We start from the raw sequence: 14,611 nt of genomic DNA on the forward strand, positions 1-14,611 counted from the left end.
TGATGCACCAAATAGTGGCAACTTTAATATTTGTGGCATGTTAAATGACTGTGGAAAAAACATTGTTACACCGCGTCTACACCGGACTCGACAGTTGTCGCACCGCACCGCAACAGCTAAAGTCTGTCTACACTGGTTGTGACAAAGCGACCATTGAAAAACAATAGAACACAGCAGCAGTTTACCATCGGGGATTTGTCGTGTCGCACCACACCTCATCCAATGTAGACATATTATAGATTCTGTTGTGTTTTGTCAAGACATTGTTAGCTGGCTAGTTACTAAAAAAGGCAAAATTGCAGGTATAATGAGACTTCTTTTTTACTTAACTCCTTGTTTTTATATAAAGCATACCTTACAATGAAGAGTTTTTTTTTAAAGTAGCTTTTCTACTTACAAAGATATTGGTAGCTAGTGCATGAAGTTGTGATGGAGGAACTAGCACATGGAAAAGTACCAACTGTTTGGAATTAAAAATAACAAAACCACATTAAAACAATTCTTTCAAAATTTTTGCCAGATGTACAAAAATAAACACTAAAACCTTTGGCAAATTCACAACATGGAAACTATCAAACCTATCAAAAATAATGTAGTTTCCATTATCAGTGTGCAAGTATACAGAATATTAAGCACCAGCAGCACTGTCAAACCAGCACCTAGTCTAAATCACACATCATTACTCTTCATTAAATGTATTTGACATTAATTTTATGAGACTGACACGTTTGCTAGTGGTCACACGCTGCCCATCAAGATCCCTCTTCCACCAGGTCACTTCAGATCTTGTGACTTCAGGCTCCTGAATCTGTGACTGCGTTTTATGTTTCTTTATGGACATAGCATGTAATAAAATATAGATGTGTGAAAAATGGGCATTAACTAACTGGAGTTTATTATTACACATTTGTGTATAACAAGAACAAAACTTGCTTGTATCTCTTCAACAAATTCATCCCCGAGCAGAAGAACAGTTTGCTCTTATTTCCACTTGACATTGTACTAAAACAAAAAAAAGTAAAGGTGTCAGATAGATCTGCCTGCAACTCAAAATTGTTGACTAATATAACTGAATGGAAAATTTGGACCACATCAGAGAGGGTAAAGGGTGATTAAAAAGCTAAATTCTCTGGTACAGGACAGTGGTGTCAAACTATTTGTGTGAGAGCGCCTCCTGCTGGTGTATGAACGAAACACACCGCACCCCCGAGAGATAACATTACCACATTAGCTAAAGACCTTAACTAAAACAAATTTAGTCTGTTGATTTGTAGTGCTGTCATCAGCCATGTCTAAAAGCTGATGACTTAAGTCACAACATGATAAACAAGGGTTTTATTTATTTCAAACTATACATTAGAGGTTAGTTTAAGCTAATGTTAATGGTACCAGTTGTGCTAACTGAGCAGCCACTGCTCCACTAACAACTAATTTGACACATGACCCCATGTAACGTGATGCAGAAACACTGAAATAATTAAAACAGTACCGTTAACACCGTGATCTGATTGCAAAAAAAGAGATTGTTGTGCTTTATTACCTGTTTTTAGGCGTAAACTCGTCAGTTAAATAAATGAACTGAGTCTCGCAGTAGAAGACGCTGTGTGGTGTTTGTACACATCTGCTCTACACACAAGTTAATGTTAATGATTGGCGTATCATATGCACGCAGAAATGGACTTTGGCGTATGTATTACACGCAATTGAAAGTGTAAAGCCGTGTTATTTATACGCAATTAATAACCCTTAGAGGTGAGAGCAGTGGTTTGAAGTCTCAATGTTTCCAGATCCTCCATAACAGAATTCAATTCAGAATAAAAATCAATCATTTCCCTCATCAACTTTATTATTGTCTTGTTTATATCTCCTTGTTTTCTGATCAATCGAATCAATTCCCTTAGTTTAAACACCATCCTCTGACGTTTCCTCCTTTCCTCTTTCTTATTCCGCTTGATTTGCCGCTTTTGTAGCATCTTTATAAACAAATCGTCGAGGTAAATTTCAAGATTTTCTAGTTCATTATTCAAGATTGTTGGGGAAATGGCACATTACCGTTGCCAGCTGTTACGGCTGATACAACATTTATCATGTGTGTTTTACTGCAAAGTAACTGTGTTCATGCAGTAAAAGTAGCACATTATTTTTTTATTGTGAATTGTTGTCATTGTACAGAAAAATCAAAAGCCAAAGTGACCATTAAACCTGCTCAACATGTATTCAGAGGAGACACAATCACTCTCAGATGTGACATATATGATGAAGGAGTCACTAGATGGCGCTACAGCTGGTATAAAGAAGGTTTAATTGTTGTTTTCAGTGAACTACAGGAACACACATTCAGTTTGACGAAGGTAAATACACCTGTTGGTGGAGAAGAGACAGAAGGATCACGAACATCAAACAGTGATGAAGTTACACTGACAGTATCAGGTGAGTTTGATCAACTCTTCACATTCACACACAAGTTTAAGAGGTTATTAATGAGTGATTTCTCAACTTCTGTTCCCAGAGCAGTTTTAAGTGTTTCTCCACAGATGTGGTACACTGTCAGTTCTGCTGCTCTAAATCACACAGGAGTTTATGTGTGCAGAGCAGAGAGAGAAAAACCAGACTATAACACACAGTACATCAACACACAGTTAATATGGGTCACTGCTGAGTTCAAACTGAACCACAGAATGAGTGAAACACTCTTGACATTTCCCTTGATCTTTTCGGAGCTTGATGTGTTTTGAAATTTTGTCTTGTCATAATATGCGGCTAGATATGATTTTTACTGCATCCACTAGCAGGACCTAAATAGGCCAAACTAACCAGCAAAACTATGACTCCTGAGTTGCAAAAATGTTAGACGTTTAATTCTATTGGAGGAAAATTCATAAAAAACTAAAATGTAACTATTGTGGCACAAATGTTTTACTTACATAGGTGGACTTGAGGAAATATAATCAAATAGGTGTGATTAAAAAGTATAATCTGACTATTTTAATAAATGTTTATTAAGTTTTAAATAGAAATACTTAGTGATGACTTATGGATTTTTTGATATTACAACCTAAATATCTTTCTGAAATGCTGCTTTGAACCAATTTAAGTTGTGTAAAGTGTTCATGTCAATTTGCAGAAAATAACATTTCAAGTATCAATAAAACTATCCTGACTTGATTTCCAAATTGTATCTGTAATTGTCTTCTCAGGTGTTTCTCCTCCAGTGTCTCTGATCATCAGTCCCAACAGAACTCAACACTTCACATCTGTCTCTGTCTCTCTGAGCTGTGAGGACCAGAGTGACTCTACTGGATGGAGAGTAAGAAGATATACGGACAGATGGGGGCTGGAAGATTGTTCATCATCAGAGTCGGGAGCACAAACAGGATCTACATGTACAATCAGATCCACCATGATATGGGACACTGGAGTGTACTGGTGTGAGTCTGAATCTGGGGATAAATATCATCCTGTTAACATCACTGTACACTGTGAGTCATTGTTTCTGTGTTTATTCATTTCACAAAGACCTCATTTTATGTTTCAGATTTAAATAGCTGGATTGTGATCTCAATTAAGTCACCCACGCAATCTTATTCCTAAATGACAATGAATCTGCTACAATAGATTATTAAACCTTTGACTATTAAAACATTGCTCAAACTTTGATTTTGTCATATAAAAATTATTGTGATTCTCAGTTCATTATTAATTATTATTATTTAAATTTCTTTATTGTTGTTGTTGTCATATTTTTGATTCATTCTTACTATATTCTTACTATTTGTCAGTTGATGTTTGCTCTGTTTCTGTAGTTGATGTGATTCTGGAGAGTCCTGTTCATCCTGTGACTGAAGGAGATACTCTGACTCTACACTGTTTATATCAACATACAACACCACCAAACCTCAGAGCTGATTTCTATAAAGATGAATCACTCATCCAGAGTCAAACTACAGAGATGATCATCTCTACTGTCTCAAAGTCACATGAGGGTTTCTACTACTGCAAACACCCAGAGAGAGGAGAGTCACCCAAGAGCTGGATCTCAGTCACAGGTGAGAGTCAATGAAACTGTGAGCTGATTTATTTCTTCTTATGTCCTTGTTCAGATATGGTGCTTGATAAAGTGATTGTGTGTCTCTTCTTCAGTGTTTCATTCAGAATCTCAGATCTCTGTTCTCCACATACTCAGTTCTGTACTGGCAGTTTCTCCATATTTGTTAGTGACAGTTGTGATGATTTTCAGATGCTGCAGGATGAGAGGTAAATGTCTGTCTGATTTATTACACTATATTCAGTTAAACATCAAATTGGTCATCATTATTATTAATACTGAGTAGCTTGTCATGCTTTGGGTTTTTAAGGTGTTTACTAAAGCTGCTTTGAAACAGCATGTATTGTGAAAATTGCTGTAATAGAAATCAGTTAAATCTGTTTCGCTCCTCCTGTTTATCTTTTACTTTTCAAATACACATCTTTCCTCACTGTCAAAACACATGCTTTTTTTCTAGTCAAATCTGTTTAAATACAGTTAAAAGATGATGGTAGTTCATAAAAACAATAAACAGAGAAAAACATACATACCTGTTCAAATAAATGTTTGATTGTTTTGTGTGTATTTAACAGTTGCATCTGTTGAAGAGCAAGAAACTACAATCTGATCTTAATCTGTTGTGATGGTGAGAAACTTCAGCTTCATCCTGGAATCTCTCAGTATCTCAGTTCAGACTGAACATGTTTATTTACTGTAAAAGTCACGTTTTGGGTGTGACTCCTTTTGGCATCTCACAGTTAAAGTCATGAACCAGCATCACAACTCTTTTGACTTCTGATTAAAGCAGGATATTCAACAAGAAAACGTGTATATCACAGGAAGAACTTGAGATACTTTTGCTGAGCGTATTTTTGTTCTGGTGCACTGTTTGGGCCTGTCAACAGCTGGCTCAACAATGGTTGGTTCACAGTAGTGACAGAAATTTTTTTCCATTTAATACAGTATATTACAACATAAGCCTGATAACAAGAAACTTCAGCTCATTAAATTTAATTTATAAAAATAGTATTTGATCTTGGTATAATTTAAGTCTTAATGCAGCCTCAAGAGGGCGCCATGAAATAAGACGTCACAGTTTACCAGTAGAGTCACAAGGAGAGAGTTTGACATAAAACATACTGTAATAAATGAACTAAATTAAATTAAACATGTTAAATATGAATAATAGTAAAATAGATCTTTATTTTTAAATATATCTTATGACCCCTCTGGAATTTCACAAATCTTGATAAATCTTTGCTTACAATATTTATTGCACAGCTTTCTTCCAATGTATATTATTAAAAAAGAAACACATACTTTAGTTTTTCTTTTGGGATAACATTTTTGTGATGGAAATTTAAAAAAAATGCTGTTTCATATATTTATTATAAACATATTGGGTCAAATATATCTTTACCCCTGAAAAAGCACATTGTTGTTTAATAGAGGATTACACTAAGAAAATACTTTAATAAATACTAAGTTGTTCCAAGCTGACAGGCTAAATTAAAAACTGCAACAATTTTTCCCATGATCATGCCATTTCCCTAGAAATATACATTTGTTGTTTATGATAATCAGTTTATTGTTAAAGCATGGCATTTCAGGATACAAGCAACAGTATCCAGCAATATCCTATGTCTCGTGCCTATTTGAATGGACTTGTCTTCCTTGTTTTATTCTTCACCTGTCATGTAATAAACACAAACATGTTTGTTGTCTACTGAGAAACATCACAGATCAGAATCTGTGTGAAAATATTTGACTTACAACTGTGATTCAGTCCTGTTAATACAAACACACCATTAGCAACTCTGGGAATGTGGTGATGAGATTTCATGTCAATTTTCAGAAAATAACATTTCAAATTTAATCGAATGGGACAAACCAGTTGGTTAAAATCACTCACCTTAGACTGAGTTTGATGGCTTGGAGCGTCAGCTGTTGAAGTGTTGTGACACATGAATTGAGAGATTTTCAGGATTGTGGAGATCCCTCACCTAGAAAGAGTGCAAAAGAAAAAGCACCAGTACACAAATACACAAAATGTCACTAAGACTTGGGTGATTGACCACTTATGTGTGTTACTGATGCTGGTAAATGTCAGATACTCAGATATAAGTCCACTGACCTCCAGGTCTCTTGGAAATAATTATTTAGGAGAAGCTGCTCAGCCTTTCCTGCCTCCTCAGAAGTCCTGGCACTATTACAACTCTTGGTTTAAAAACTGCCACCATTTCAGGGCTACAGGCTGGACAGACAAATGGCCCTTCCCAGAAGTTGGTTCACTCAGTGTTGCATCGCAGAAAGCTCCTCTGAAAAGCATCTGCATTCACTTTGCCAGTCTGAAGTAAACAAATTATGGTATAGCTTTCAATGACAATAAAGTACAAAAATCACCACTTTATGTTTTGTCAATGTAACCTTTTTAAATCCAAGAAGGATGCAAATGTCAAATGCTGCCTAGTATGGTCTTTAGTTCAGTTCATGTCAGAAACCTGAAATATTACAGCCACTTGTGGACCTTGAACTTCATATGTGCGTATATTTGAATTTACGCCCTGCTTAGACTTGACACTAGTTTTGCCATACTGTCCAGCCTTACAGCTACTTATAATAAAAAAAAAAAAAAAAATAATGAATTTGTCTTTCAGCTTCACATTTTTACTCACTCTTCCAAATTGCTTTGTTCTCTGGTCCAGCATTGCTGTGAAGGCTTTCACTGACATTCCTGGAGCTGCAGTCTTCATAGCTTCAAAGGAATGGAACAGATCTTGGTGAAACAGCGTTTGTGCTTGCATGGTGGCAGGCCAGTAACCACTCCTTGCAAAGTCACTGACTTCTGGAGCCCATTGCTTTTTGCAATGTTTGCATGTTAGCACTGGAACGTGAAGATTATAACGGCCTGAGAGAACATGAAAGATAAATAAATAACAAGGAACTAAAGTAATGTGTTACATAAATGCTTTTATATGCAAACAAATATGATGGATCTACCCACAGAGATTGCAACATCACTAGTGTCACAGGAGCAAATCTTTTGAGGAAAGGCTGTTGGCAGCAAACAATCTGCAAGAGCAAAGGACAATCAGAGCAAGTTCTTGGAAAACATAAAGCTGCAGTCCGTAAGTTTTGCCTCTTTGTCACCACTGCAATTGCAGCTGTGTCTGTGTGCGTAATTAGCTTCCTTGCATGGCTAGTGCATCGGCACGGATCCAGCGTGGATGAATCTAATGTTTTGAGGAGTATATCTATGGTGGCTGTCAGTCACCGCATTTTTGTGGATACTGTACTTAGGAATCACAGATTCTAACCTACGAATAAATGACCCAAAGTATTTTCACTGTATATTGTCATCTGAACAAGTAAGTAATAAGTCTGCCATGTTTATTCTGACCAACTGAGGAAAAAAAGCATTACCAATGGTGACTAAATCTAAGGTTCAGTTAGCTCATATCACATCAAATTATTATTATTGTTATACTTTATTTTCAAATTATTAATGTTGACAACATCAGCAGTCCATGACGATGAGTATAGTGTGCATTAGCATGTAGATTTCAATTTCTGTACAGTCTAAAAGTAGCAGCCGTGCCAACTTCTTTAAGTTCACAGGTGTGACGTAATGACGCAGCAGCATGCTCGAATTTCCCGCAAAAACGTACCCGTGCCACTCAAATTAGAAAACATTATTATAAGCTAACTATTGTGAATTGGGATAAAGTAAGGCGATAGTTTTGAACACTGGCTGGGTATGTATCTTCTCAAATACTGATTTCAGAACTTTTTTAACCCCAAAAAAGTTACGGACTGCAGCTGTAATCATTTAGTTTGTTAGGGCAAAAAAAAAAAAAAAAAAAAAATGCAAAATCAACTGAAAAAAAGAGAGACACCAACCTTGTTCACAGATGATGTGCTTGTCATCATGTAGTTTCACAAACTCTGTTGGGGGAATGTATTTATAGAAGCCGTGCATGGTGGTTTGCCTATTGTGCAGAGTGTGGTGTTTATGTATCAACTGATCACACTCTGCACAAAACCACTCTGAGGGCAAACATTCCCCACAACGGATGACTGCTTCTCTCACGTGACAGTGGTTACATTTTATCTGGATGACATTCTCAGCTGACAATAAGTTGGCAAGGTTTTGTGGCCTCGCCTGTTGCCAACACTGTTGGACATCTTTCTGCCTTTGACACCAGCTGGACAGTGGTGGCTGCTTAGCAAAATCTTGCCCATCAACACTTTCCTGTAGAAGGTCCTCAAGCCTCTGCATATTAAAATCTTCAAAGAGAGAGAAAAAAAATACAAACATAACAATGCAACATTGCATTTCCACTGTTTTTAATACAAGGGCAGTTAAATACAGACAGCAGAGAAGGCAGAGGGTGAAAGGATAGTTGGAAAAGGGCAATCAAACCCATAACTCTTAATTCCGTGTAGGTGTCAGCTGTCAGTAGTGTTGCCCACTTAACAGTGAAACTGAACAACCGCCACATGATTTTGCTGAGAAACATTAATGCTGTTGTCTAAAATTTTCTTACTACTGTCATGTGGACAGAGCTTGATGCACCAAATAGTGGCAACTTTAATATTTGTGGCATGTTAAATGACTGTGGAAAAAACATTGTTACACCGCGTCTACACCGGACTCGACAGTTGTCGCACCGCAACAGCTAAAGTCTGTCTACACTGGTTGTGACAAAGCGACCATTGAAAAACAATAGAACACAGCAGCAGTTTACCATCGGGGATTTGTCGTGTCGCACCACACCTCATCCAATGTAGACAGCATTATAGATTCTGTTGTGTTTTGTCACGTCCGGTGTAGACATGGTGTTAGCTGGCTAGTTACTAAAAAAGGCAAAATTGCAGATATAATGAGACTTCCTTTTTACTTAACTCCTTGTTTTTATATAAAGCATACCTTATAATGAAGAGTTTTTTTTTAAAGTAGCTTTTCTACTTACAAGGATATTGGTAGCTAGTGCATGAAGTTGTGATGGAGGAACTAGCACAGTGAAAAATACCAACTGTCTGGAATTAAAAATAACAAAACCACATTAAAACAATTTTTTTTTTTAAATTTTGCCAGATGTACAAAAATAAACACTAAAACCTTTCGCAAATTCACAACATGGAAACTATCAAACCTATCAAAAATGTATTTGGCATAATAATGTAGCTTCCATTATCAGTGTGCAAGTATACAGAATATTAAGCACCAGCAGCACTGTCAAACCAGCACCTAGTCTAAATCACACATCATTACTCTTCATTAAACGTATTTGACATTAATTTTATGAGACTGACACGTTTGCTAGTGGTCACACGCTGCCCATCAAGATCCCTCTTCCACCAGGTCACTTCAGATCTTGTGACTTCAGGCTCCTGAATCTGTGACTGCGTTTTATGTTTCTTTATGGACATAGCATGTAATAAAATATAGATGTGTGAAAAATGGGCATTAACTAACTGGAGTTTATTATTACACATTTGTGTATAACAAGAACAAAACTTGCTTGTATCTCTTCAACAAATTCATCCCCGAGCAGAAGAACAGTTTGCTCTTATTTCCACTTGACATTGTACTAAAACAAAAAAAAGTAAAGGTGTCAGATAGATCTGCCTGCAACTCAAAATTGTTGACTAATATAACTGAATGGAAAATTTGGACCACATCAGAGAGGGTAAAGGGTGATTAAAAAGCTAAATTCTCTGGTACAGGACAGTGGTGTCAAACTGTTTGTGTGAGAGCGCCTCCTGCTGGTGTATGAACGAAACACACCGCACCCCGAGAGATAACATTACCACATTAGCTAAAGACCTTAACTAAAACAAATTTAGTCTGTTGATTTGTAGTGCTGTCATCAGCCATGTCTAAAAGCTGATGACTTAAGTCACAACATGATAAACAAGGGTTTTATTTATTTCAAACTATACATTAGAGGTTAGTTTAAGCTAATGTTAATGGTAGGCTACCAGTTGTGCTAACTGAGCAGCCACTGCTCCACTAACAACTAATTTGACACATGACCCCATGTAACGTGATGCAGAAACACTAAAATAATTAAAACAGTACCGTTAACACCGTGATCTGATTGCAAAAAAAGAGATTGTTGTGCTTTATTACCTGTTTTTAGGCGTAAACTCGTCAGTTAAATAAACAAACTGAGTCTCGCAGTAGAAGACGCTGTGTGGTGTTTGTACACATCTGATCTACACACAAGTTAATGTTAATGATTGTTGTATCATATGCACGCAGAAATGGACTTTGGCGTATGTATTACACGCAATTGAAAGTGTAAAGCCGTGTTATTTATACGCAATTAATAACCCTTAGAGGTGAGAGCAGTGGTTTGAAGTCTCAATGTTTCCAGATCCTCCATAACAGAATTCAATTCAGAATAAAAATCAATCATTTCCCTCACCAACTTTATTATTGTCTTGTTTATATCTCCTTGTTTTCTCATCAATCGAATCAATTCCCTTAGTTTAAACACCATCCTCTGACGTTTCCTCCTTTCCTCTTTCTTATTCCGCTTGATTTGCCGCTTTTGTAGCATCTTTATAAACAAATCGTCGAGGTAAATTTCAAGATTTTCTAGTTCATTATTCCTCCTGTAAGATTGTTGGGGAAATGGCACATTACCGTTGCCAGCTGTTACGGCTGATACAACATTTAACATGTGTGTTTTACTGCAAAGTAACTGTGTTCATGCAGTAAAAGTAGCACATTATTTTTTTATTGTGAATTGTTGTCATTGTACAGAAAAACCAAAAGCCAAAGTGACCATTAAACCTGCTCAACATGTATTCAGTGGAGACACAGTCACTCTCAGATGTGACATATATGATGAAGGAGTCACTAGATGGCGCTACAGCTGGTATAAAGAAGGTTCAATTAATGTTTTCAGTGAACTACAGGAACACACATTCAGTTTGACACTGGTAAATACTCCTGTTATGGAGGAGACAGAGATCAGACAGGATTACACTGACAGTATCATCAAACAGTGATTAATCAGTGATTAATGACTCCACTAGTTCACAGTTTTAAGACAGTATCAAGGTTCAGTTTGATCAGGTCTCTCTACATAAACACACACATCAGTTTAACATGTTATTAATAAACTGAGTGATTTCTCATTACTTCAACAGTTCCCAGACTTTTACAGCTTTTAAGTGTTTCTCCACAGATGTGGTACACTGTCAGTTCTGCTGCTCTAAATCACACAGGAGTTTATGTGTGCAGAGCAGAGAGAGCTGGAAAAACCAGCCTATAACACACAGTACAGCAACACACAGTTAATATGGGTCACTGCTGAGTTCAAACTGAACCACAGAATGAGTGAAACACTCTTGACATTTCCCTTGATCTTTTCAGAGCTTGATGTGTTTTGAAATTTTGTCTTGTCATAATATGCGGCTAGAGATGATTTTTACTGCATCCACTAGCAGGACCTAAATAGGCCAAACTAACCAGCAAAACTATGACTCCTGAGTTGCAAAAATGTTAGACGATTAATTCTATTGGAGGAAAATTCATAAAAAACTAAAATGTAACTATTGTGGCACAAATGTTTTACTTACATAGGTGGACTTGAGGAAATATAATCAAATAGGTGTGATTAAAAAGTATAATCTGACTATTTTAATAAATGTTTATTAAGTTTTAAATAGAAATACTTAGTGATGACTTATGGATTTTTTTGATATTACAACCTAAATATCTTTCTGAAATGCTGCTTTGAACCAATTTAAGTTGTGTAAAGTGTTATATCAATAAAACTATCCTGACTTGATTTCCAAATTGTATCTGTAATTGTCTTCTCAGGTGTTTCTCCTCCAGTGTCTCTGATCATCAGTCCCAACAGAACTCAACACTTCACATCTGTCTCTGTCTCTCTGAGCTGTGAGGACCAGAGTGACTCTACTGGATGGAGAGTAAGCAGATATACGGACAGATGGGGGCTGGAAGATTGTTCATCATCAGAGTCGGGATCACAAACAGGATCTACATGTACAATCAACTCCACCGTGATATGGGACACTGGAGTGTACTGGTGTGAGTCTGAATCTGGAGAGAAATGTCATCCTCTTAACATCACTGTACACTGTGAGTCTGTGTTTCTGTGTTTATTTATTTCACAAAGACCTCATTTTATGTTTCAGATTTAAATAGCCGGATTGTGATCTCAATTCAATCACTCACACAATCTTATTCCTAAATGACAATGAATCTGCTACAGTAGATTATTAAACCTTTGACTATTAAAGCATTGCTCAAACTTTGATTTTGTCATATAAAAATTATTGTGATTCTCAGTTCATTATTAATTATTATTATTTAAATTTCTTTATTGTTGTTGTTGTTGTCTCCACATTGTTGATTCATTCTTACTATATTCTTGCTATTTGTCAGCTGATGTTTGCTCTGTTTCTGTAGTTGATGTGATTCTGGAGAGTCCTGTTCATCCTGTGACTGAAGGAGATACTCTGACTCTACACTGTTTATATCAACATACAACACCACCAAACCTCAGAGCTGATTTCTATAAAGATGAATCACTCATCCAGAGTCAAACTACAGAGATGATCATCTCTACTGTCTCAAAGTCACATGAGGGTTTCTACTACTGCAAACACCCAGAGAGAGGAGAGTCACCCAAGAGCTGGATCTCAGTCACAGGTGAGAGTCAATGAAACTGTGAGCTGATTTATTTCTTCTTATGTCCTTGTTCAGATTTGGTGCTTGATAAAGTGATTGTGTGTCTCTTCTTCAGTGTTTCATTCAGAATCTCAGATCTCTGTTCTCCACATACTCAGTTCTGTACTGGCAGTTTCTCCATATTTGTTAGTGACAGTCGTGCTGATTTTCAGATGCTGCAGGATGAGAGGTAAATGTCTGTCTGATTTATTACACTATATTCAGTTAAACATCAAAATGGTCATCATTATCATTAATACTGAGTAGCTTGTCATGCTTTTGGTTTGTAAGGTGTTTACTAAAGCTGCTTTGAAACAGCATGTATTGTGAAAATTGCTGTAATAGAAATCAGTTAAATCTGTTTTGCTCCTGTTAATTTTTTACTTTTCAAATACACATCTTTCCTCACTGACAAAACACATGATTTTTTTCTAGTCAAATCTGTTTAAATACAGTTAAAAGATGATGGTAGTTCATAAAAACAATAAACAGAGAAAAACATACATACCTGTTCAAGTAAATGTTTGATTGTTTTGTGTGTATTTAACAGTTGCATCTGTTGAAGAGCAAGAAACTACAATCTGATCTTAATCTGTTGTGATGGTGAGAAACTTCAGCTTCATCCTGGAATCTCTCAGTATCTCAGTTCAGACTGAACATGTTTATTTACTGTTAAAGTCACGTTTTGGGTGTGACTCCTTTTGGCATCTCACAGTTAAAGTGAACATGAACCAGCATCACAACTCTTTTGACTTCTGATTAAAGCAGGATATTCAACAAGAAAACATGTATATCACAGGAAGAACTTGAGATACTTTTGCTGAGTGTATTTTTGTTCTGGTGCTTTGGCTGGTTTGGGCCTGTCATGGACAGCTGGCTTTATATTCGTCATATTTTGTGTGATGGTTGGTTCACAGTAGTGACAGAAATTAACTTTTCCATTTAAGGGTGATATTTGCCTCTTCAGGCTTCATGAGACAGTGAATGTCTGGACTTTCAAGGCATGTTCAACAGTGTCAGCTCACGTACTGTTAACATTTTTACTTTATACAATACATTACAATATAAGTCTGATGATAAGAAAATTCATTACATTTCTAAAAACAGCATATGCTATGTTGGTATAGTTTATGTTTAAATGCAGCCTCAAGAGGGCGCCATGAAATAAGACGTCACAGTTTACCAGTCGAGTCACAAGGCGAGAGTTTGACATAAAAAATACTGTAATAAATGAACTAAAATAAATTAAACAGGTTAAATATGAATAATAGTAAAATAGATCTTTATTTTTAAATATATCTGACTATGACCCCTCTGGAATTTCACAAATCTTGGTAAATCTTTGCTTACAATATTTATTGCCCAGCTTTCTTCCAATGTATATTATTCAATAAGAAACACATACTTTAGTTTTTCCTTCGGGGGACCTTTATTTTTGTAATGGAAAAAAAAAAAAATACTGTTTAATATATTTATTAGGACACATTGGGTCAAATATATCTTTACCCCTGAAAAAGCACATTGTATTAATAAACACTAAGAAATACTTCAGTTGTTCCAAGCTGTCAGGCTAAATTAACAACTGCAACAATTTTTTCCCATGATCATGCCATTTCCCTAGAAATATACATTTGTTGTTTATGATAATCAGTTTATTGCCAAAGCATGGCATTTCAGGATACAAGCAACAGTACCCAGCAATATCCTATGTCTCGTGCCTATTTGAATGGACTTGTCTTCCTTGTTTTATTCTTTACCTGTCATGAATAAACACAAACATGTTTGTTGTCTACTGAGAAACATCACAGATCAGAATCTGTGAAAATATTTGACTTACAACTGTGATTCAGTCCTGTTAATACAAACACACCATT

The 14,611-nt window shown here is 36.2% G+C and overlaps 2 protein-coding genes across 2 annotated transcripts in view; one reads left to right on the forward strand and one right to left on the reverse strand.

Annotated features, from left to right (window-relative positions):
* The window catches only part of LOC127158499 (uncharacterized), a 56,581-nt gene that overhangs the window by 7,892 nt on the left and 34,078 nt on the right, over positions 1–14,611 (reverse strand). Inside the window, exons 2-3 of the mRNA XM_051101592.1 lie at positions 7,925–8,311; positions 7,029–7,096 (exon numbers count right to left, since the gene is read on the reverse strand). The gene's annotated coding sequence lies outside the window, so the exon portion shown is untranslated. The remainder of the gene's footprint in view (positions 1–7,028; positions 7,097–7,924; positions 8,312–14,611) is intronic.
* On the forward strand, positions 9,690–13,484 carry LOC127158496 (sialoadhesin-like). The gene is made up of 6 exons (XM_051101589.1): positions 9,690–9,717; positions 10,800–11,030; positions 11,865–12,146; positions 12,477–12,719; positions 12,814–12,927; positions 13,288–13,484. The coding sequence occupies exons 1-6, from the start codon at positions 9,690–9,692 to the stop codon at positions 13,320–13,322; spliced, it is 933 nt and encodes a 310-aa protein (XP_050957546.1). The 3' UTR covers positions 13,323–13,484.

Source organism: Labeo rohita, unplaced genomic scaffold, assembly GCF_022985175.1.
Source record: "Labeo rohita strain BAU-BD-2019 unplaced genomic scaffold, IGBB_LRoh.1.0 scaffold_152, whole genome shotgun sequence".
Classification (NCBI taxonomy): domain Eukaryota; kingdom Metazoa; phylum Chordata; class Actinopteri; order Cypriniformes; family Cyprinidae; genus Labeo; species Labeo rohita.

Bases quoted from the DNA above. Each gene is read 5' to 3' on its own strand.
- LOC127158496 (XM_051101589.1), top strand. From the start codon at position 9,690: ATGGAAAATTTGGACCACATCAGAGAGG. The intron at 9,718-10,799 runs GTAAAGGGTGAT...GTCATTGTACAG, and splicing joins TTTGGACCACATCAGAGAGG to AAAAACCAAAAGCCAAAGTG. The intron at 12,720-12,813 runs GTGAGAGTCAAT...TCTCTTCTTCAG, and splicing joins GAGCTGGATCTCAGTCACAG to TGTTTCATTCAGAATCTCAG.